The sequence below is a fragment of the Podarcis pityusensis genome, assembly GCF_964106645.2.
Source record: "Podarcis pityusensis genome assembly, chromosome: 1".
In the NCBI taxonomy this organism is placed as follows: domain Eukaryota; kingdom Metazoa; phylum Chordata; class Lepidosauria; order Squamata; family Lacertidae; genus Podarcis; species Podarcis pityusensis.
Window position 1 is genome coordinate 79,550,985 of NC_138028.1, and position 24,723 is coordinate 79,575,707.

A 24,723-nucleotide genomic window follows, 5' to 3' on the forward strand; every position below is an offset into this window, starting at 1 on the left:
TGGGAGCAATAAAAACCTCTCCAGGTGGTCCACAAAATTAAGGGAATACAAATAGCTTTTTCCATTTCTCAAGCTCAGAAACTTGTATGTTGAAAGAAAAGATTCTAAAAAAGATGTGTTAAAATTGTGAGGGGACAAAGTGAAGAAAAATCTAGAAAAATAACCTGGGTTCACTGGCCCAGCACATACACTTTTACTGGAATATGCTGGGATTGCGCGCAGGTCTTCTGCATACAAAGATGTGTTCTACCCCTATGCCACCACTGTGTGCTATGGACCTTAACTTACAGTAGGGAAACCTCAGGGCCAGGGTCCAAATGAAGTCCTCTGTTTCATCCCTGAGACTCTTCCCAGTGCCACATCGTGCACTAGGCCCACATCAAGTGCTTTAGCCTGTCTGGAATGTGTATCTGAACTGTGGTGCTGAGGGGTTCCTGTCAGGGGATCCTCTGACTTGCACATGGCTGGAGTGTGGTCTACTGTGCTAAGGTTGGGTCCGATCTGTTGCTCCACTTGTTTGTTTTCCTCTGACCCTTCCAGCCACTGACATGCAGCTCTTTGAAGGTTGTCCATGAGGGAATGTGTCCCTGCAGCTGAAAGAATCACAGAATTTGTAAGGTATAATTTTTTTCTCAAATTCATTCAAGTTCCAATAAAAATAGACACATTTCTTTTTTGGGGAGTGTGTGGAGCTGTTTACAAAACAATGTAGTCCCACAAATAATTACCCAGTAGAGTTTTCATCGTGCAGAACTATATGCAACCAAGAAGCAGGGAAATAATGGCCCCATTTTCAGGGGAGGGCTCTCAGTGTCCTGTTGCTATGGATGTGGCCTCATGATTTTGTTCAGAGGCTCAAGTACTTTAAGAAAGAAAAAGGGTGCATTCCTCTCCTGTTCTTTTCAGGCAGTGTCCTTTTCAGCTCATCCTGCGAACTGGTATCTAGAGCAAGTTAATTGTATTTTTGTTGGTTCTTTTATTTCTTATATTAAGAACAGAAAAAGAGCCTGCTGGATCAAGCCAGTGGCCCATCTAGTCCAGCCTACTGTTCTCACAGTGACATTTTATTGTATTACAATTTGAATTCTGTGGAATGCAAATTGTACAGTATCTAGCACAATGTCTTATAATTGCTACAACAGGCAGAAAAACCATTAAGTGGTCTGCCAAGGCCATCAGCAATTTTCAAGTGGTCCGTGGGGGGGGGGGTAGTTTGGGAACCACTGATCTAGAATGATTACAAGTCCCAAGTTCCTTTAGCCGCAAATGTCCTAGATGTTCTTGGCAGGATTTGTTCAGCCTTGGGCTCAAAAGCAATGGGATGTCATTCTCTTGCCATGCATGGTGTCTCTAAGGGTCTACAAATGCCCTGCAGTTCTACCATCTGCCAGTATTAACCTTGGGTTTGTTACCCTTCCAATCTCTCTTCTCCTTTACTTTAATGTGTTCACCTTCTCTTGTCAGCCTTGAAAACACAAGAGGTGTTTGTGTTTTATCATCTGATCCTAACAGTTGGTGTCACATCATTTCTGAGATTCTAATAATGATGCAGCTACAACCTTGATTGCTCTTGGATTCTGAACCCATAACTTATAATGCGAGCCGGCAATAATAAAATGAAATTGAATTCATTTTTTAAAAACCCACAATCATTATATTCTGCATAAAATTAATGTACTCTGTTTAGGAAAGCTCAGTGTGACCAGATGAAATTTTACCAGAGCAGAATGCTAAATGCAGATCAGTATGCAAGATCCAAAAGAGGATTTGGAGCTACGTTGGTCCTAATTGTAATAGATTGATTGAGGTAGGACTCCAGTGCATATTATTACACTCATTGTAGTGTGGGTGTCTGTGGGCAGGGGCAAGGAATCTGGAAAGTTTTAGAAGTGTATTTCCTCCCCTAGATGCAGACACTGGCAATTGTCCCTTGGGTTTTGTGTCTGTGTTTGTAATGTATAATATTAGCTATTTGAAGACATAACAATAACAATATGGTGACATAATAATTGTTATTATAATTTTTAAAAAGAAGTGTGGGAAGAGCAGTAGCTCCATTATTAAGATCTCTTTACACTTGACTGTGTTTGGGTTGCATAGCACCTTCTAGTTTGGAGTGCTGCTGGCTTAATGAGCAACCCCTTCCTTTAGTATCACCTTCTGGAATACTTCAAAGATGACGAATAATGCCTTATTAACAGAGCCCGTTCTCTGAAATGTAAAAGAACAGAAGTGTGACACAAGGTTACAGTGTAATTATAATAAATCTGAGGAGGACAATTCCCTCAATAGTTAGTTATTCCGTGCTGATAAAATATTTCTGAGCTAACATTAAAAAAAGTAAAAAATGGACAGACTTGCTGCCAAGCAGTTAAAATTTCCCTTGGGCTTCTTGCCCAGAAACCAGTTGATATTAGTTCTGTCATTTAAATTTTCCTTAAAAATATACAATGAAACCAGCACAAGGAAAGCCACCAGCTGGCAAGTCAAGGCTGAATTATTTCAAATCACAGCAGAATGGAACAGAGTATAAATCTCATCTGTTCTGCTTGTACCTCTATCTTCACATCTGCTTCTGCTGTTACCGATTTCCATAATTGTTTATCAGGGCTTAATTTGAACCTAGCACCTTCTCCTGTGTCTTACCATCATTGCCTTTGCTGGCACTTTTGGAGGGGAGATTGAGGAAGGGAGTTGTGACCCATTTAGGCTGTGGAGAAAACATCTGACCCCCTGAACTGTATTTAAGCTGGACTGCTGTGGCTCCCTGGAGTGCAGCAAGGTTTGAACTTGTAGCGTTGATAAGCTTTCTAATTTATTTATTGGCCTCTTAATATTTATTTTGCTCTGTACTTGTTATGCATTATCTAGATGATTTCAGTGTAATTTATTGCATTTATCCTTTTGGTTTTTCTTTGTTTGAATTTAGTGGTATGTTTTGTAACATTTTATGTTTGTATATTTATTTTTAAAATTGCTGTTACGAGCTGCTTTTGAGTGCAGTTCACCTTGGGAAAGTGGCATAAAAATGAAATAAACTTAGCTCATTGCTTTTGATATCAGAGCTTAATCCCCTAATCAGCTGGGCAATAATGAGCATGTTCAAAGAACCTTCTCACCACTGAGTATCTATAGTCTGTTCCCATATATATCCAAGCAGAGTTGAGCTCCAATTCCACAAGATTTTTTGAAATTAACCACCGGTGTATGTTTGGGAGCTGGAAAGACACTAGCAATTAGTCCATGGACTGAAAGCTAGATGCTCTAGATTCCCTACATCAAACAAGGGTTAGACTGAATGGGTTACAAAGCCCCCTACACTTCTGTGATTCTGTTCCTTCCTTCCTGGATCTATGTGGCTGTAGAATCCAAATCTGCAGCCTCTTTATCTGTGATAGCTCTGTTATGCTGCCAGGACTAGAGGTAGCAATAATTTCATTTTGTTGCTTAGCAGGAAGGGTTTGTTGCCTCACTGCGTCTTAGATCCAAGGAACAGTTCTGCATTCCAACACATGGAAACAATTCCATGTGTTGTATGAAAAGACAGGGACTTGCTGCCTTTCATTTCAGCCCATCCACAGGCATCTTTAAGACAATAGTCTTTTTGAGAGGTGTCAGCTGTGCAGAATCCATCAGCCTCAGAAGGAGTTGTCTGAGTTACTGATAAGCCTGTATATACTAATTGCAGTCTCACTTCTCTGAGTACCAGTCCTTAGGTAACCAAAACAGCACCATCCAAGCACAAGATGGGATATCTGGAGGCTTGGAGGACTCAAGAATTACAGTGGTACGAAACATCCCCCCCCCCCCAAAAAAAAGACCCAATGAGGACTCCCATCATAAAAAAACAGCCCAATGTGGATGGAGCATGCCTTGTGTCATGCTAACTGTTGGAGGAAGTATAGAAAACTGGGCAGGAGGAGAAATGGAGTGGTGTGTCTTGGAAAAACTACTTCACCTTGGTTGGAACACTGAAGGTTCCACTGTGAGAGTCATTCTATATGGATCCAAAGTAGCACCACCCACACACAAAAGGGTGGTAACTCCTACAGGGATGAGGCCCCTCACTACACTCCAATGAACTGCCCAGAGAACTTGGTTGGGCAAGCTACAAGTGTTCTAAATAAATAAAGCTAGAACATAGAGCCAACCTATGGAATTGGTGCATAGTAGATTCAGGACAGGTTAGACTGGGGACCACTAACTTAAGATGTTTTTTGAACATATTCATTGAGTGGCACTTGCATCTTTTCAGGTTTTTGTGCTTGCACTGCTCTTTATACAACCATGAGGATTCCCCATCCCCTTTCCTCCCCAAGAACTAAATTTTAAAATAAACATTCACAGTTTGTACTGTAAAACAGACACTATAAATGCTTTATATTGGCACTACTCTAAAGCCACTCTAAATGCACTACTTTGTTCTATAAATGTGCCCAGGCTTTTGTGGGTGTTTAATTCCAGTGGGTTGATTGTGATTTAACCCTGCCCTGGGTTGTTAGCTGCATTTTATCTGTGCCATAATGTTTTATGTTTAGAAATGCCATTTTATTGTATGCTACCTTGAAGCTGGATGGTTATGGCAATTTAAAAATGTTTTCATGACTAATAATAACAACCCGAAATGCATTTCTAGGCATTATCTCCTTTGTTCAGTCACAAGATCAAAAACAACACAAGCCACTTATTTTTCTCTTTTGCTGACTGGACAAAGTCCAAAAGGCACTACATGACTGAGCACTTTGAGCTTCTCTTTTTCTAAGCATCTTTAAAGGGTGGTTCATTACAGTCCTCACTCTGCCCCATTAATGGCGGATTATCAAAGTGAACCATTTACAGTGGAATCAGGTGTTAAACAGGGTTGTGTTACTGCCCCAACACTATTTATTGTTTCATTGCTGCGATCCTAGAAATCATATATCAAACAGATGGAAAGCTCTTTAATCTGAATAGGCTGAAAGCAAAGAGTAAGGTTACCCAAACTTCTGTCACAGAGCTTCAGTATACTGATGACAGCGTTGTGTGTGCACACTCAGAGGATGACCTCGAAACCATCCTAAATATCTTCACATAAGCTTACGAAAAGCTTGGTCTATCACTCAACAACCAAAAAACCAAAGTGTTGCGCCAACAAGCACAAAGTAACCCCTCTGCAGGGCCACAAATCAAACTCAATGGTGTAATGTTGGAAAGTGTCAATCCCTTCTCCTACCTAGGCAGTTATCTTTCCACAATTGATGCCGAAATCCAGCATCACCTGAGCTCTGGGAGTGCAGCTTTCTCCCAATTAAAGCAGAGTGTTTGAGAACTGGGACATTTGCAGGCCAACCAAATGCTTGTTTACAAAGCTATTGTACTACCAACTTTACTGTAGGCTTGTGAAACATGGACCACTTATAAACACCATCTCCAACTCCTTGAAAGATTCCATCAGTGGACTCTCCAAAAATTTTTACATGTCACTTGGGAAGACAGGCGACCTAATGTCAGTGTACTGGAAGAAGCAAAGATCACTCATGTCAAAGAAATGATTCTTCAACATCAACTTCATTGGACTGGTCATGTTCTTCAGATGCCTGATTATTGTCTTCCAAAGCAACTACTCTATTCTGAACTTAAAAATGGAAAGTGTAATGCTGGTGGTCAACAAAAGAGATTTAAAGATGCTCTCAAGGCAAATTAAAAAAATGTAGTATAAACACCGACAATTGGGAAACACTGGCCTGTGAGCGCTCCAATTGGAGAACAGCCTTTACCAAAGGTGTCACGGACTTAGGAGACGCTCAGACTCAGGACAAAAGGGAGAAATGTGCTAAGAGGAAGGCACACTTGGCAAATCCACACCATGATCTACTCCTGCCTGGAAATCTAGGTCCCCACTGTGGAAGCACATGTGGATCCAGAATTCGCCTCCACAGTCACTTACAGACTCACTGTTAATACTGTGTTCATGGAAGACAATCTTACTCGGCTACAAGTGATCGCAAAAGAAGATCTTAATTTGTGCCCAACTGATAAATCTGTTTCATCAAGCTATGTCAGCTCCAGGGCAAAGCCACATTGCTCAAGTGAGCTATTTGGAGTCCATGGAATAGAATCAATGCTTTGGCCAGAAAAATAAGAGCTGGAGTTGCATTAAAATGCAAACCAGAGTTACACTTCAGATCAGCTGAAACATAACTGAGTGCTGCTACGTAAAGAAAGAGGTAAGTTCATTAAAGGTGATTTTCTCATGCTCCAGAGTGCTTGTGGTCAAAGCACAGAAGATATATAGGTCAAGACTATTTCCCCTGTCCCACATCAAGAATGTGATGTTTGCAGGGCACACTCAGTAGTCATGAAGTGGACAGCTCCCTAATCCATTTACTAAGCCAGCTGCCACTTACTTAGGAGTAAGCCCCATTGAACACAAACTAAGGAAAATATGGCCACACTTAGTTAAAATGCACAATAAGACAAGTTCATCAAAACATCAAAATATTAAAATAAATGTCTATAATTAAAATGTACAATAAATAAGGCCTGCAATACCGCATAAGTGTTAAAGAGTTAAAACAGGAGGTTCAGTCAGCAGATCCGGGAAGTGCTTGTCAAAACAGGCGAGTTTTCGAGCACACATGGTTACAAGATATGACTGTGGAAAATGTTAAGCTAAATTGCTCTTTTTTCCTACACTCAGTCTGGCCTCTAATCCCATCTTTTCACCACTTTGAAGTTGCTAATGGATGAATAGCTGGCATTAGAGCTAGTGGAGAAACCATGTGGATCAGGGGTCTGCAAACTTTTTCAGCAGGGGTCCTGTCCGCTGTCCCTCAGACCTTGTGGGGGGCAGACTATATTTGGGGGGGGGGGAAATGAACAAATTCCTATTCCCCACAAATAACCCAGAGATGCATTTTAAATAAAAGGACACATTCTACTCATGTAAAAACATGCTGATTCCCAGACCATCCGTGGGCCGGATTTAGAAGGCGATTGGGCCGGATCCAGCCCCCAGGCCTTAGTTTGCCTACCCATGATGTGGATGGCAGCCTGGCAATTACCCATATGAATTTTTCAGTGTCCTCCCTGGCTGGACTAAGAATCCTCATGCTGGCATGGAAAGATTAGTCTCAACTGGCTATAAGGCAATAGTGATGGAATAAGGGAGAGAAGTCTACCAGTCTATGAATAACTGGAAATATATCAATTGATGTGATGGTATGCTTCTTAGTAGTAGAGACTGGTCAGAATAGTTCACCCTGTAACACTGTGTGATTTGGAGAGTGCTATCAAGATTTAGGTCTAGCAAGAAAAGTGTTGTACTTCTGTTCCACAATTCACCATGATCAATGCAATTATAGCAATCTAGCTCAACGGATAGCCATAGCCATTCAGATAGAAAGAGAATTAACAGGTACAAATAATGTTAAACCTTAATTTGACTACACATTAAGCTGAGCAGTGATTTATGCAGCAACTTTTTAAATTCAAAGCACTTTACAAGGACAGAAAGTAGATATGGACAGTGTAAACAAAAGGTTTAACCTTTAGGTGTTCCACAAGATACATACAACCATTGGGCTGTCCAATACCAATGGCCACCTAAAATGGCTGCAGTTTTCCCTCTATTTGCACTGGTAACAGGTTAGTACAGCCTCTAGCCTCTGCCACAACATCACACCAACAAAGAAACAGCCTTAAATAGCCTTTAAACACCCGACATGTGAGATTGTTGCTATATTACATCCTCCATCTCTCTAGTGAATTTAAATGCTTGTGTGAGTAGTGTTATATCCAGTGTGTGAGCACTATAAGCAGTGAAGGAGGGACTAGCAAAGAAAGAAAGTATTCCATGCAATGCATAGTTAAACTAGGGAACTTGTTCCCCTAGGAGGCAGGGATGGTCACCAACTTGGATGGGTTTAAAAAAGGATTGGATGGATTCATGGAGAATAGGGCTATCAATGGCTATTAGCCACAGCTCAAGGCTAATTGCTCATGAAAACCAATTGCTGGAGGGGAAAGTGCTTGTGTGCTCTGTTCCTGCTGGAGGGTTCCGCACAAGCATCTGGGTGGCCACTGTGAGAACAGAATGCTGGATTAAATGGACTACTTGCCTGGTCCAGACAGTTCTTGTGACCTCAGAGGGCTAGGAACATTTGCAGTGCTCATAAAAGCTGATCTGTGGTGTTTCACAAGTGCCTTCCTCTGCTCATGGGAATAGGGCATTTGTGCGAGTGCCAGGAAAAGTGATATTTGAACCAGTTTTGGGTGAAACCACTACTGAGTCAATAACTCTGTAGCTTTCCCATCAGTTGTGACTTTGCATTCTAACCACCTTCTTGAAACCACACAGGGAAAGCATCAGTCACCAAGCTGTACAATCAGCCTTGCTGAACTCCATGTTCATACAAACTACAGGAGCTGTTTAGCAGCTGCTGCTGTGGAAACCATTAACAGCAAGCCACCATTTCAGAGCTAAATAACAGTCACAAGAGTAGCCTTGCAAAATGAATCCCTCCCAAATTCTGTAGCATTAATGTTCTGTTGCAATGTAACCACATGGCTAATAGTCTTTATTGCTTTAGCAAAAGGATTTCTGCCTTTAGCATGCACAACTAATATATAAAATGCTTAAACTTTGAACTAAGAGTCAGTTCATATGTAGAGACTGTGAACTGGCCGCCACATCTAGGTGTTGCAGACAAATAAGCACACGTGGTCTGAACCACAAAGTTTTGCCTCTGAATGGGCATAAGGGCGTATCATAATTATTTCCATGGTGATCTCTTGATCTGTGATGACTCATTCAAAGAGGTGAGTCACCAATTAATGTGAATATGCGTATATAAGCCAATTCAGCGGTGCTCCTAGTTTAGCAAGTGAGACCAATAAATGAGAACAGATTTTTGCTTACTAGCCTGCCATACCAGGCATGGAGTGGTTGGGCAGAGTGGCCACTTATGCATTGCTAAAAAAGGAGAAAAAATCCCTAATCCCTAAAAAGGAGGCACAGATATGTATGAAACTCCTCTGTGTAAATTTATATGGAAATATGTAAATTTAGAAATAATTTCTATAATTTAAATAGAGAGTCAATACATCTCTCCATAATGAGGACAACTGTGACCAGGTGACCTATATGTGTCTGTACAGTTCCTGGGCAATTTGAACCCCATGCTGCACTCTTCCTTCTTATAGCTCTATAAAACCAGACTAGGGAGTGCACAACCCTTCAATGCATAAACACTGAATGTCACATGTAGTCTGAAAGTTGTACTCCAGTTCCTCAAAATGAGGTGAAAATGTGGCTAGAAGTCACCTCCAATGAAGTCACCTCCATAAAGTCACCTCCATGATTTAATTGAAAAGGAGCTGCAAGCAAAAATATTTACTATTTCCCCCTTTCTGGGTATATTAATGATAAAGCCAAAATAATATAGGTTTCTTCATGGGGAGAAAAAGTTTAAATATTAAAATAAGTTTTGAATCTTTAATGAAGGAGTGCATTCGAAGCAAGCAGGCTGAACCGGAATGGAAAAAGACAGCCTCTAAGTACTCTTTGCCAAGTATTGCTTGGACATTATCACTAATCAATGACAAATTGATCATTTGTGCTCACTTTGTTTCAATTTATCCCAAGCTTTCAATGCTACAGCCATTAAATAAATCATCCAACTTCCAAAGCGTTGCCGGCTTCCAAGTAAATGTACTAAATCCACCCACACAATTGCCTGACGTTCTCCCCAGAATCTTTGAGCAGACAAAACACGACCAAGCAAACAAACAAACAAACAAACAAACAAACAAACAAATAAATAAACAAAATAACCTGTTCACATCTTACTTGCTGGCACTTAGGGAGATACACATTCACAGCAGCTAATACTAGAAATGCCGTCCCTGGAAATTTCCTGCAAGTCAACAGTCCTCAAATGAGTAATTCATAATGGCTGAGCAGCCTTCGCACTCGAGGGACAGATACTGTGCTTGGCCTGCCTGCATCATTGCTGACATGAGGCTTTGTATATAACCTAGGTAAAAGATTTGACCAAATGAGTAGAACCTGGGCCTGAACAGGTCATGTTTTAGTTTCATGGTGTACAGACTGGTGCCAGCCATGTTTACTTAGAAAGTCCATTAAATGGAACAGACTTACTCTCGAACAAATGCACATAGTAGTAGCCTATTTTAAGTTTTATGATGTGACAAAACATGTCTTTAGGTGATATGTTTTTATTTACACATATATACAACCAGAACATAGGATGGAGCTAATTGTTTAAGATGTGGATGAGGCTGCCCAAGGCCATTACCTTAACAAAGGAACTGGTCTGACTGGTTCACCAAGTTTCCTATTGAAACGATGCAGTTCTATGGAAGCATTCAAGAGATGATGTCTCTCTACCCTACATGGTTACATGCCCTTTATTCTCTGGCTCCTTTCCCCTAACTATACACCTTCCCATTGCTCATTACTTTTATGTACCCCTCCTCCTGCCAGGACAATTTGTATTGGTACAGAATATGGTGAATAATATTTATAAATCCTGATTATAATGAAGGTTGCAATCCTCAGATCACTTAGTGCGTCACTCTTTGTAAAATAAATCTGTATATTTTAAAAATATGTATCAAAATTTGCAATCCTAAACATTCTTATTAGCAAAGAAGTCCAAATGAAACCAGTGGGACTTATTTCTGAGTGAATATGTTTAGGACTGAGCTGTAAAGCATGCAGAACATTTATGCAAAATAAGCACTTTAGCGTATATTGAATCAATTTGCATAATTCCTTCTGGGCATAAAAACTGTTTGCTTGTTGGAGAATTTGGGTCTCCTTAGTACAGAATTTATTAAGAATCAAAAAGAGAGGCAAACATCAGGTGGCTGCCCGAAGTAGAATTTCCTGGATCAAGAAGGCACCTCACACATTTTCACAAAACTTATTCCTCGGGGCAGAGTACAACAACGGCAAGTTGTCCCATTTCAAAAGTTGTGTCATTGGAGTTCTATTTCCTAAATGTATGTTCTTCTAGAATTTTTACCCAAAAGGGGGAAATGCACACTAGAGGTTGCAACCTTTTTTTGGTCTTGTGAGCACGAGTGGAATTTTGAGGCAGTGTTGTGGGTGCTAGGCACAAAATGGCTGCTATGGGGGTATGTCCTAACACAAAATGGCTGCCAAATCTAAAAGAGCTAAAAAAAAGAGAGAGGACCACAAAAACATGTGGGCATGCCCTCCATCAGCCTTCCCATCAATGGGAAAGGGCAACTACATCAACCATTGTCATGGTAGCATAGAGATAAGCTCTTTGTACCTCTCCTCTGTTCAGAATGTCAGGGAAGGAGGATGTCCAGTCAATGGCTTCCAATAAAATGTGGGCAGGTTTAAGGGGCATGTTCAGTGTAGGAGAGGCTGAGCCACTGCAAACCGTCTCTCACACATTGCAAATTACTAAGAACTTTCACGATGGGGGTTACTCTCTTGGGCACACTGATTCCTGTGGGCTCCATGCTGTTGACCGTGGCAAACTGTCATGTTCTGTGGCTCCTCTTGTAAATAATAATCTAAATCTGCATTAAGATACACAGTCCATTAAAGTGCAGCTTGTTATGTTTAATCACAATAAGACACGGCCAACAGATTCTTCTCATGTTTTGAAGAACCAATTTGTGTTCAAAATGTTTACAGTGAAAAAGACGGGCACAAATTCATCTCGTTTAACATGCAAGTTGTGGCATAAGCGCTATTTTTATGACCTGTGATACTATCTGCCCTGATGATAATGAAGATGGCATCCCTTGGGTCACTTATTGGGGCAGATCACTCTCTCTGTGATTGCTTTGGAGGAACCATGCTGCGGACTACAGTGCAAAACTGACATTGGTAAGACCATGTTTCTTTCCAGACTCCATGCTATCGGAGAACTGTCTGAATGTGGGACTAAATGTTTCTTTTTTTTCTAACCTCAAATTCAATTTGCCACATTTCTGAATCAGTTTGCAATGCAATAAAAATAATAATAATAATAATAATAATAATAATCACCATGAGAATCTGTCTGCATTCTCCTAATACACGTTTTGCAAGCAACATTACTGAATATAATGCACTTTTGTATCTTATTTTCACTACATATTTAATGCAAACTTTCCCCTAATATATAGTTTTTGGTTGAAGGCTTCTACTGCAAGATTCAGAGAAGTGCACATTTTGAAGGATTGCTGTATCCCCTCAGTCATGAAGCTCACTGGGTGACCTTGGGCCAGTCGCAGTCTCTCAGCCTAACCTACCTCACAAGACTGTTGGATAAGATGAGGAAGGGGAAGAACAGTGTGCGTGACCTTGAGCTCCTTGAAGGAAAGGTGGGATATAAATTAATAATAAATAAAATGTTGATTCATGTTTTGTTTTTTGGTGGGGTGAGGTGGGGAGATTAGGTAGTCTCACATTAGCACGTCAGCGGAACCAATTTTCTCCCCCACCTCAAGGCTAATTGCACCCTGGCAACTGAAGGATGCATTGAGTTTTGTTTTGTTCTTTTGGAGACCATTTCCTTCCAGATTGAAATAAGAACAGCTGACTCAACAAAGGCATTCTTATTTTTTCCATACAAAGGCGAGGGAGCCCCCATCCACAACTGACAACAGCTCTCAGAAAACATCCCTTATTATTCATGGCCATCTGTTCAAAGAGAGCGAATGAAACGGAGGAAATGTCATGTTACATTCATGGAGTGACTGAGTGGGATGGACCCTGAAATACCACGCCATGGCAGCTCAGAATCGGGTGTGGGTGGGTGGTGGTCACCAGAGGGAGCTCTTCAAAGTGACAAGTGGGTGGCTCAGAAAGCAAGTTATGACAACACCAGCTGCAGGGATGTCACGATGACTAACAGCGCCAAGGAAAGGCAATTCCTGCCTTAACTAAACGGTGCAAATGATATCCACAGATGTTGCTAACTCATAATCAGGCTTGGCCACTGTGAGAACAGGATACTGGACTAGATGGGCCTTGGCCTGGTACAACTTTTTAATAAGATGGGATAAGGCAAAAAGAATGAGTGGCAAGGTAAGAGCCTCTGTGTGGCAGTATGTGAGGGAGGTGGGAATGAATTGGGCTACTGGTGCAATCCTATGCATGCAAAGGGTGTGGAGGGACCAACTGCTAAGTAAACATGCGCAGGATCGGATCACTGCTCATCTAATAATATATATTTTGTTCAGCATACTTTGCTTCCTCCCCCCAAGCCCTTTGTATCATTTATGAGGTTGTAATAGAGAGAAAAATATTGGGGTGGAGAACCACTACTAATATTGGAGCGGGATCATAGGTCAGTGATAGTGCACTTTTATTTGCATACAGAAGATCCCAGCTCCAGTCCCTGACAAATTAAAAGAGAACCAGGCAGCAAGTGATGTGAAATATATCTGCCTGAGATCCTGGTGAGCCCTACTGGTCCGAATAGACAATACTGGATTAGATGGAGAAATGGACAGACCTGGTAAGGCAGCATCCTGTTTCTGTTCCTACCCATTCTAGGGTTGTCTGGGAGACCAGCCTTTCCTAACTGTGAGCCCCTAGGTAGTGGTGTACTACAATCCTCATCATCCCTGACCACTGGAGAACTGATGCTTTGCTCTCAGAGGTGGGAGCAGCAGCTGGAGACCATCAGTGAAGGTAAGCTATTCACCCAGACCTCCACAGCTGCTGGAACGCCTCTTCCTCTTGAGGAAGTTGATCTTTTTGCACCTGTGGCTGGCAAAGTGAAGCCTGCCCCACCCCACCGACTGACAGATTGAGAGTCAATCTACCAGGGGAGTGGAGGCTACATCAGGCCTACCGGGGGTGGGGGTTGCCCCTTTGGAAGGAGCAGCTTCGAGAGAGGCAAGGACAGGGGCCACCCCCAGGACATCATTTTCTCTGGGGATGACCTTGTCTGAATTGTGTGAAAATGTTTTACATTGTTTAAACTGCTTTCTAACTTGTGTTTTTAACTTTTTTTGGTTTTCATATAAATAGTGACTGTGCCATGTCCCAGCGCCTACTCCAACCCAGGGAATTGTGGTTGTCCTATCAGCCAGCCCTCAAGTCTGCGGCAGCTCTTGCTGAATGCCAGGTGGATGCAAGACATCCCTCATCCATGATCTCATTGTACATGACGGCAGCCAACAAACTGAAGCTCAATCCAGGTAAGACTGAAGCACTGTTAGTGGGCAGTTCTCTAGGTGGCCTGCTCTTGGGGGGGTTACACTTTAAAGGAGCGAGTACATAGCTTGGACATACTCTTAGATCTTTTGCTGTCACTTGAGGCTCACATGGCCTCGGTGGCAGTGGCCCAGCTGTGCTCCTATGCAGGCAAGGGATATCCTAACTTCTGTCATCTATGCTCTGGTAATCTCTTGGTTGGATTACTGCAATGTGTTACATGTGAGAGGGAAGTTATTGGTTTGTTTGGTTTTTTTATTATGTATTTTGTGTTCTCATTTTGTATTTTTATGTTGTGAACCACCCCATGACCTTCGGATGAAGGGTGGTAGAGAAATTTAAATCCATCATCATCATCAGGCCATGTTGGCTGAGGCTGATGGGAATGTAGTCAGACATTTGGGAACCCAATTTTGGGAAAGGCTGTGATGCAGTGAACAAAATGGATACCCAAGTATACTTTTAAAACCTCAGTAGTGGTATATTGAATCTAGCTCATATTTTCTTCCTAAGCATTAACCTGAGCTACTGGTTGAATTTCATTTGTCTGCGTTGAGTCAGTGGAATCATATGCACTTCATGCACATGTTTAGAGCCATTTTGCACAATGAGAATAAGAATGACACAACCCTGTTAGAACATGACCTATTCAGAGCACAGGTGATAAGGTTGCATGACTGAACACTCCCCCGTATCAAAACTCCCCAGCACAGAGCAGACTCAGGCTAGACTCTCTCAGTGATGTCCATACAGTGATGTTGCAGGTTGCTGCTTACAGCAGTCATCTCTTTCATGGGACCAATGCCCTTAGTAGTGTAATATTGGTTGGAAGACTGATTGTATCTTGAAAGACTAATGAAAGACTGATTGCATCTTGAATCAGAAAACGAATCAGGCGATGCTTAACATCCATAACCCAAGAGATTCATTATCCACATTGCCAAAGCTAATCCTTGAGATAATCTTTGAGCTGTCAGTACCTTCCCACATTTGAGGCACAGCACTGATAGGAGCCATTCCCTGGGCACTTTGCACAAGAGTCGGTTCAATTACCTTTTCAATTTCCCATGTTTCCATGGCGATGTCCCACCAGCTCACATTAGACCATGTTCAAATGTTAGTGTGTTTGTTCTGCAATTGCAGCAAAGAGCTCTGTGACATCTTAAGGACTAACACACAATTACTGCAGCATGAGTTTTTGGTATAAGCCTGCCTTATCACCTGCAATGGAAAAAAATATGCTGTTGCCAAGAGACTCATTTGAGGAGACATTGGTTAGTCTTTAGGATACCATAATTCTGCTTGTTTTGTCCTCAAGAGATTTAACACTGTTAGTCTTCTAGAAACGGCGCTATCATGACTAAATCCCAGCAGCGGCAAGATATCTAGATATACTGAAGCAGTATGCCATGGGTTCAGACATTACAAGCATGCACTCATAGACACTGATTTTGATCCATTCCTTTGGAGGGAGGTGGGAAAAAAAAGTCAAGCTGCCCAGTTACCTCAAATTATTTATTTGCTTTTCAAATATGTCCCAGTATGAACAACTGGGTTTTTGCTCTGACGCATTGTACAGCAGATGATAGCCTTGAAAGTGACAACAGAATGCTTCAAGTGTATGTCCACATCAGTTTTTTCCACACACTATGATCCAGCAAAACTAAAAGATTCTGCGATGCACACCTAATGTTCTAGTCTGGTTTGGGTGCGATTTGTGATGTTAGAAGCACTATTTTTGTTTGTACTCCCAATAAGCCAGTTGGAGTGATTATGCACCTGGCGCATTTGTTCTGGTTTTTTTTACAGCAGTGCCCACAGCCCGAGACTAGCTGCTCTTATGGGAAGGCTTGCCTCTTTTGGAAGTGGGATATGCAGAATAAACAGGCAGGGGAGGCAGCTTCAGCTGCACAGCACCCTTTCTCGTGTGTTGAAATGGAGATAGTGTTAAGTGTGTAGTAGATATTTGGTGCTATTCAGTGCGTGTTACTGTAGCGCTGCACTAATATTGTCTTTGTGAGATCCTATTGCTACAACAATATGTAGCTTAAATTGTGTGTAAAGTACATCTTTGGATCAATGGAAATACATATTACTTTAATGGGACGTTTCCCCCCCCCCCCCCCGGGCACACCATTCTCTGGATTTAATTTGTTGTTGTTGACCTGAGGACAGGAACCCGCCTGATCACAGCTCTTTGCAAAAGATCAAAGATACAAAAAAGGGAGGGGAGTTGCCTTGAAAATACACCTGAAAAAGATGCTGAAGCTCCTTTTGTAACTTTGGCATCTTTTCTCTCGTGTGTGTATCATTTAAAATTGCCAAAGAAAATGAGAGGTTATTGAACGTAAGAAATATCCCATGTAGCCATTTTTACAGCCAAAAACATACATGCACTTCTTATCCTAGGGTGTCTGTCCAGAAGAATATCTGAGTAGCAGTGCTGTCAGAGCAGGACTATGAGGCAGACATCCAGAGTCTCTACTCAACCCTCAATAGCTGTAGTGTTGACTTAGAACATACAGTGGTACCTCGAGTTAAGAACTTAATTCGTTCTGGAGGTCCGTTCTTAACCTGAAGCACCACTTTAGGTGCTGCCACTGCTCAATTTCTGTTCTCATCCTGAAGCAAAGTTCTTAACCCGAGGTAATATTTCTGGGTTAGCGGAGTCTGTAACCTGAAGCGTATGTAACCCGAGGTACCACTGTATTAAAATTGCACACATTACCATCAAGTGAAGGGGTAGAATGCAGAATACCATTAAATCCAGAGTTTAACGTTATAGAACTGTATCTTGGCAGTGCCCTATGCTGGCTTTGAACATGGCTGCCTATGTTAGGCAGCCAATTCAGAAATGTTTTCAAGAGTAACCCCAACCATGACTACCAAAGTTTCTGGTTAGATTCTGCACACCTTGGCAAGAGAATCAGAATCAGCTGTGTGCACTATCTGGGCTTTAAGAACAAGAAAAGAATTCCTCCCTCACATGAAAGCTAGAGCCTAGGTAACTGCAATGGGGCAGGAGGAGTCAAATGCATAAGGTGCTGTCACCAATGTGCATGTGCAGTGGGGAAAAGATTATGTACAAAGCTTACGAAAATACGTTACACGAGCACAGCTGCTGCTTTGACACAGCAGAAATGATGCACGTAATACAGGAATGGTGTGATGATACACTTTACATTACAAAATCACCGACAATCCCCACCCCTTCCCAAAAGTCTGCCACTCTTCTAGAATTGAAGGATGGGTAGGAGGGAACAGGTGAGAATATCAAACATTCGAGGTACAAATGTAATTACAATCATCATAGCAGCATATCTCTCTTAGTCCTGCAGTGTGAGCAGCTTTTAAAGACCAGTCTTTATTTATCCCAAAAGTGAATGTATCGTACAACAAGAAGTGTATCCTTAGAGAAAAGTCACAGGAAAGACAAGTTTGTGTTTTATGGCCAGCATGATCGTAGTATGCTAATGGCATATAAATTGGAATTTCATCCTATCCAAGTCTTGAAATACATCGTCTGGCCATGGTAGAGGGACTGGGTGAGGCAGGCCAAACCTATACAAGTTCAAGATGATAACGGACAGCGCAGGTCGTGTGGCCTGGAGCTAGAATGAGCAGGAACACCTGTTCTTCACTGCTGACACCTTGGGGTGCTCTTCAGCCAATTGCTTAATAGTTGGAGATGGCCAGGAGTGCTTTGCCACTGCTTCTCCTTGCAAGGAGGATGTCTTCATTTTTGTCCTGTTCAGGTTTCCCTTTGTCATCTCAAGGGTTGGTTATTGGAAATGGAAGATGCAAAGGGGGACACCTTTAGTGACTGCTCAAGCTTCGCAGTCTACTTTCTGAGAGTCAGGGGTTGCCAGGAGCACATTACACCAGGTCTCTACCATCCACACAGCATCTCTGTGTTTCACAAGTACAACTATTGTGAGCTGCCATGGAGGCCCAGGGCCAGGATGGCAGGAGAAAAATGTTAAAGATGAATAAATGCATTTCAACATGCTGGTATTTACCTACCTCCTGCCCCCACATGAATTAGACCATATGTACATCCCCTGGCACCTAATCTGAATTCCAGTTTGAAAATTTGTTGAAGAGTGTCCCTGAGAAAGAACCCTGTTCAAATCATTTGACCCCAATTTTTAAAAAAACCTTTTTCCCCCTGGGGCAACCAGAGATTCCCTCCCTTTCTCCTTGAAATTGGTGCCTTCCTGTTTATCCTTCCCATGTACCTTGATATCATACTTCAAATGCCACCCTAATCTTTGAGATCAGTCGGTTATAATTTCCATAGCAAAGTTTATGCAATAAGGGCATTAAGAGACGTAATTATGGAGGGTCACCTTAAAATTCTCTCTTCTCTTTTTTCCAGCAATTCCAAGCTTGAATATTTTCCAGGGATAGACATATGTGGGCTGGCTTTTAAGTTAGGATTAAAGAGGCAAGGGCATTTTAAAATTCTGGGATGGCCTATTTATTTTCTTAAGATTCTTTCAAACATCAGCTGCATTTGGTTTTAATCTGCTATTGCTTTCAACTGTTGTGATGCTCATGCTTGATCATTTCTGCAGCTTTCTTAATTGATTTCTGATTGTTTCATTCTGACGATGTCATCATTTTAATAAGCAAAGCATCATGGGATTCATATGGATACAGGACTACCTTCCTACCATCACAGTTCTCCTTGGCACATAGCAAAGCTTCCACTTGAAAGGAACTTGTCACACTTTTCTTAAAAGAGTCCTTGGGACACCTGAGCTCAATGAATCCAGATGTCTCTTTTTGATGGTTCTGTCCAGTTGCTAAAGCCAGCCCTACTGTGGTATTTGGTTGCACAGAAGGCAGATTAAGTAGCTGTCTAGCTTTATCAAATGGGGTGGAGAATAATCTCCCTTCCAATCTATGTAGAACTTATTAACAACAGAATTATTAGCAAAGCGATAAATGCTCACTCTTGATGGAGTTTGCCAAGATTCAGGAGGCAGAAAAGGAAAGTGCTTTCTTGATAAACTCCAAATGTCAAATGGGCTTATGTTCAACATAAAGTGACCCTTTTAATATCAGCATTTCTGCTCTTTCATGGTTAAAGTTGAGCAGGCCTGACAGCCTCAGAAAATTGCTTAAAAAAAGAAAGAACAAGAGTTAAAGCTTGAGTGGCCTCTAATGCTTTCCAGATCATTAAGGCTTGTGTTTTCCATTTTGCTTTATGAAGTGTGTATAGCTAAGCCAAGCAGCAAGTTCTTCAACAGCGAAAGAGCTCTAGATACAAAGCCACGTGCCTTTAAATTGGGTGGCATAATGGCTTGGGAGAATGGAGTAGTGTTAGGGTACCCATTTTACTGATATTCCTTTCCTCAAAATGTTACTGAAATCACATATTCGCTTACTTTAAGCCAGCTTTTCATGATACTTTGTCATTAAAAACAAAACAGTTTTGTTTTTTGCTTGATTTTTCCCTTTCCCAGCGACCCTGCATCCCCCTGAATGGCAAGCAAAGGGCCTGCTATCTATGGACCGCTTGGATTGACATGTGATCCATGTGCTCAAAACGGCAATGGAACAGCTGCTCTGGTGAGAAAGCATCTTAGTGATGCTGCTGCTATCACTGGGGGGGGGGGCATCAGGATTAAACAGCATTACATGGTAGTCTAGATCATGCTTTGATGGTCATGTGCGGTCTCTGATCATGCTGGACACTTTGTGGTTAAATGCTACAAAGCCTATTGTAGGTTGTTTGGAGATCTTTTCTGTAACAAGCACAGACAAGTTTAAATGAATGATGCCACCAGGGCAACAAACAAACAAACCAGCGTAGCCTATGTTACTCTGAGGTCTAATTTATGGTAGCATGAGGTGCAAGAAGTAGGTTTGCTTTTGGCATCTGACAAAAGAGGCTAGGGACAGGGAACCTGGAGCCCTCCAAATGTTGCTGGACTGCAATTCCCATCACCTATGATTGTGGACCATGCTGGTGGGGCTGCTGGGAGTTGGAGTCCCAGTGATGTCTGGAGGGCCACAGGTTCCCTATTCCTGTAATAGGCTATAATAGTTGGTCTCCTGCTGCTCTTTGTGGCAATAGGCAAACATGACTACTCTTCTAGAATTGGAACCATGGATGGAGATGCATTTGACAATGGTTCCATGAGGTTATGATCTTAAGCTCATTTACGCTGGAAGTAAATCCAGAAATTCAGTTCAGTTTCTCTGAATCGAATGGGATTTTCCTGCCAAAAAATGTGACCAATATAAAACTGTGATCTCAGTCATGCCTATTTCAAAGCAAGATCTATTAAATTCAGTGGCTCTAACCTCCAAGTAGATGCATTTAAGATCTAAGTGGAGTCAAATGGATATATATACACACACACATATATATGTACACAAAGCTTTCCCCCTTGACCCTCGGGGCTGGAGGAAAGCTGCATGGGGCTCTTAATTCCTAGTAAAAAAAAACAAATTTACTAAATGACTGGTTCTCCAAGCTGGTGATTTTAGAGTGATGGAGGCAAAAGGCCACCCTATTTGTCAGCAAGCTACTTCAGGGCAGTCCCTTGTACTTGAATGGTTTCTCTCTTATGGGTTTCAGTTGTCTGAAGCTTTTCCAAGGCTTGTGTGGTTCCATTTGGCAACTGAACATTTTTCCCCCCCTTTCCTGTTGCTGCAACTCCATTTTGTGAAGAATATTTGGAGAAAAAATAAGTTTTCGTTCCTAGCTATAATGAACTCCATTTGCCAACAGTATCTGCCTACTGATAGAGTTTAGGCACCAAGTTGGATTATTCACAGCAAGGTGCAAGCATGCCTTAGCTTCGCCGAAGTGGGTGCCACATGGACACAGGCTTCCTCAAGGTGGCCAACATCTGGTTCCAATGCGTGATGCCCATCCCACCTGCAGCTGGGCCTATGACAACATGGCCAATGTTTTCAGCTCTCCCGTCTTCACAACACTCTGCGACAGTCACCCGGAGAGAAAGTTCCTGCAAGGACACAAGCGGATATTAGCAAAATTCCATTGACCCAATTTTTACCGCCATCAGATGTAGTTTGAGAAGTGGCTGCAGGTACCCTTGAAAAGCACTCTTAATTTCCCACTACTGATTATATATAGAATTCACAATCTGAATTCATGTCCTCATTCCATTCAGAAAAGTAACAATGCAGCACAATGAGATCTGGTAACAATACAGAATTGCCCAACTTGATCTCAAAATCAACCCAGGGGCTGGAAGTATGCTGGGCCTGAAAAACTTGAGGGGGAAGGGGGGGCCACCAGGTGGCGCGTTGGAAGATGGCTGACAATAACATCTCTCTGACCCATACGAGGTACTAAGGGGCTGCTATGGGAAGTAGGCAGCCTTCCTAATGCCCCCCCAGGATGCAGGGGGGCTCTGCCCTGCCAGCGGTGTTCACAATGCACCACCTGATACAAGTGATGGGGGTGCCGAACACTTGGCAAAAGGCCCTCGGTGGAGTCAGATCTTCCTGATGCCGATTTCAACCAGCGCATGCTGGTTGCTTCAGCTTGGAATTATAATTGGAAACATACGATTGGAAATAAAGCTGAAAGCACATACATCAAGTAAAGCTCGAAGATAAGACTGCTGATTTATGGATCTCTGCGACCAGGAGTGACGGACGGATAAGTAAATCTTCTGATGAATTACCACAAGGAGATTGTATGTTTGGAACGAAGGGGGGGTGGAGGAAAAAACTCTTTTTCCCCCCTGCATGATGTGACATAAATAACCCTTCACCCCAGATAGAAACAAGATCGTTGCGTTTTTATGAATCACAGGCAGAATTTTAAGAACTATGTGGGATGGATTTAAACAGGAAAGAAGACTGGAGAATGGTGAGAAAAGTGGAAAATTCTTATGACGCAGTTAAAATATGGCGTCTCGCTAAGACAGGCTTGTTGGAGGAAGGAGGACTGGGGGAGGAGAATCAGGACTGTTCGAATGAGAAGGAATGTTGGAATGCAAGTTTGACCTGACAGAGCCCGCAGACTCATTTGATTTATTTGAAAAATAAAGGACAGATCGGAGACTAATCTTGTGTATGGAAGCGTTGTACAGAGGCTGTCCCTGATCGATATGATTTTTGGAAGAGTACAAAAAATCCACATAGAATGCCAGCTTTCAACCTGCTTGTGAAAATCATCAGAGATCGCAAAGAAAGGAATTTATGATAACAAGAAGAGAAAGGAAGTAATAAAGGACTATCCGGATCAAACTGGACAGAACTGTCTAATGAAAGCAGTAAGATAAGTGATGCTGTTTTGGACTCGAGCCGAGCTTGATGTACGGGCACCCCCAACAAAATTTAAAATTTGGCTGTATAATTTGGAACTAATGTGATATTATAATGTATGTGATTGGCCTGTTAATAAAAATTATTTAAAGAAAAACTTGAGGGGGAAAGGCAACACCTTGATTTTTGGTGCAGCGTCACTTAGGAGGACTCCAAAACGCTCCTTCCAATATCAGAACCACCTTATGGGAATGCTTAGCCTCGTAGCCCTCCACTATGTGTTATTAAGGCCTGCAACATTTCACTAGCCATCAGCAACAGCTAGTTTCTTTCCTGCTTGACAAGTAAGCCCCAAGGGCCTTTCAGGCACCTGTAAAATTTGTGTGCAATGAAACATTACTTCTCTTTCCCTTACATATTAGTACAGCTTTGAGAACCTTTGCCCTAACCCCCATGAATTTGCATCATCCTCAAGAAGGGACAGGAGAAGCCACAGCAGTCGGCCTTTGCTTGGTCGTTATGGTAACCCATCCTTTTTCTTGTCTCCATGCCACTGCTGAAGAAAGCTTCCTCCTTGTTATCTCTCCTTTGAAGATGATTTCGTTAGATATGTTATATTAGCTCCCAGCACCGAAGCTTCTGAATGACTGAAAAGCAAATGAAATTATATATTCGGCCTTGCAGGTGATGCAATGATTGTGTTTACATCTCCCGTACTGGTTTTTCTTTCCCAGGGTTTAATTTGAAAGTCTCTGCCTTGAATGCCAAAAACCTTGTGGGCGGAATCTATCACCAATCAAGAAAAGCTTCTGAATGGAGAAAGATTCATTAAAATTATAGGTGTCAGCAGCAGTGAGGAAGAAATGAGTGCTACGTTCTTATTATGACTTAGCTGGATGCTGTTGTCTACTAATGATTTTGTCTGGGTTAATCTGAAGGCCACCTTCGCTGCTCAGTAAAAGACAACATAGCATGTTAACAAGAACAAAGAAAATGCAGGACGATACATGACATGGTTAGTTAAGAGATTTCCCCATCACCAATACATGTTTGGTTTGTTTCCTCTGGACTAAACAATCAAATTAACCCTCACCATTCAGATCACCAGTGTTGGCAAAAGGGCAATGTCTAACCCTTGAAGGAGGCTCTTGCCCTGGGCATGCCAGTTTATATCCCGTTTAATTCCATGCTCATTAGGATGTCCTCAGCCACAGCCAGCCCTCCATCACTTGGGTGAGCTTCTAAGATGAACAGACTAACATAAGTTGACGATAAAGAGAATCTCTCTCTGTACTGTTTTCCTAGAACTTCATTCCAAAAAGAAGTATCTGCATCACCTAAGGCTTTGTCATTAACATTTGTGAATTGTACCATTTGAAGCAGGTTTGTATTTTCAGGAGCATGGCTTGTGAAGGGAAGGAGCTTTAACCCTTTGCCCCAGCCATGGGCCCAGTTGGAATTGCCCTCTCCCCCACCATGCCTGCTATTCACAGAGGATTCCTATGACTGTGAGCGGTGAGAGGTTCCAGGAGCAAAACCCCGCAAGACCATTCTTTTGGATGAGAGCAACCTGGAGACTTCAAAAGTTTGCTTTATTTATAAGTGGAGCATAGTGGAAGCAAGCCATTGGAGTGGGTGGCCATCATTCCTATTATGGGAAGGAATTCCACAGTGTAACTACGTGTTGTGTGAAGAAGCACCTTCTTTGTCAGTCCACTTTTAATGGCTGGCAAAAAATCTGGATTCGACCAGTGACATGTGTGCAAACAAGTGGACCAGCATGAGACAAAGCAGATGGAGTCATTACGGGCACAGCTGTCATGCACCAAAATGACTGTGTGAACTGGGCTTGAGATGAAATTGCTTCTAGCCTTTTCTAGTAGGCAGACCTTCACAGTAAGATGCTAGGATTAACCAAGGAATAGTTGGACTGAATTTTATGAGTCCTTTAACATTTTTTGGTGTATTTCATAGCCGGGCAGGCTGATCCTATGAACTGGTAGGAGAGGGTAAGTTTCCCCTGCGTGGTCTTGGTGTGAACTGTATGCCTGATGCTATAAACTGTGCTCTTAGCAATGCAGTAGCTCAATGGATGGTGCTGTAATCGTCCCTGTGAACCTGGAGGCTCTTACCTGTAGAACAATTGCTGGCACTGAGAAAATCATGGCTTCATTAAACACTGGGTTTGTGTCATCTCTCTTTGTCGCAGTCTTCTTCTTACTGATCTTTCTCCCGTCTTGCAGCAAGTACACTTTGACGAAAGGATCTGATAG

The 24,723-nt window shown here is 42.1% G+C and overlaps 1 protein-coding gene and 1 long non-coding RNA gene across 13 annotated transcripts in view; one reads left to right on the forward strand and one right to left on the reverse strand.

The window, feature by feature from the left end:
- The first annotated feature begins 604 nt into the window (after positions 1 to 604).
- On the forward strand, positions 605 to 24,643 carry LOC308480843. Of its 12 annotated transcripts, XR_013988281.1 has the most exons (7): positions 605 to 11,872; positions 12,154 to 12,351; positions 12,605 to 13,057; positions 13,352 to 13,431; positions 13,529 to 13,666; positions 14,009 to 14,178; positions 19,666 to 20,657. It is a non-coding gene; the product is annotated as an uncharacterized lncRNA (long non-coding RNA). The 12 variants fall into 12 exon arrangements; XR_013988276.1 differs by adding an exon at positions 23,185 to 24,643 and having other exon boundaries at positions 12,605 to 13,666; positions 19,666 to 19,771; XR_013988279.1 differs by having other exon boundaries at positions 12,605 to 13,431.
- The window catches only part of SYT12 (synaptotagmin 12), a 63,723-nt gene continuing 57,936 nt past the window's right edge, over positions 18,937 to 24,723 (reverse strand). The window contains exons 9-10 of the mRNA XM_081012695.1: positions 24,583 to 24,716; positions 18,937 to 21,177 (exon numbers count right to left, since the gene is read on the reverse strand). Coding sequence (XP_080868821.1) covers positions 21,004 to 21,177; positions 24,583 to 24,716 — 308 coding nt within the window. The 3' untranslated portion in view covers positions 18,937 to 21,003. The remainder of the gene's footprint in view (positions 21,178 to 24,582; positions 24,717 to 24,723) is intronic.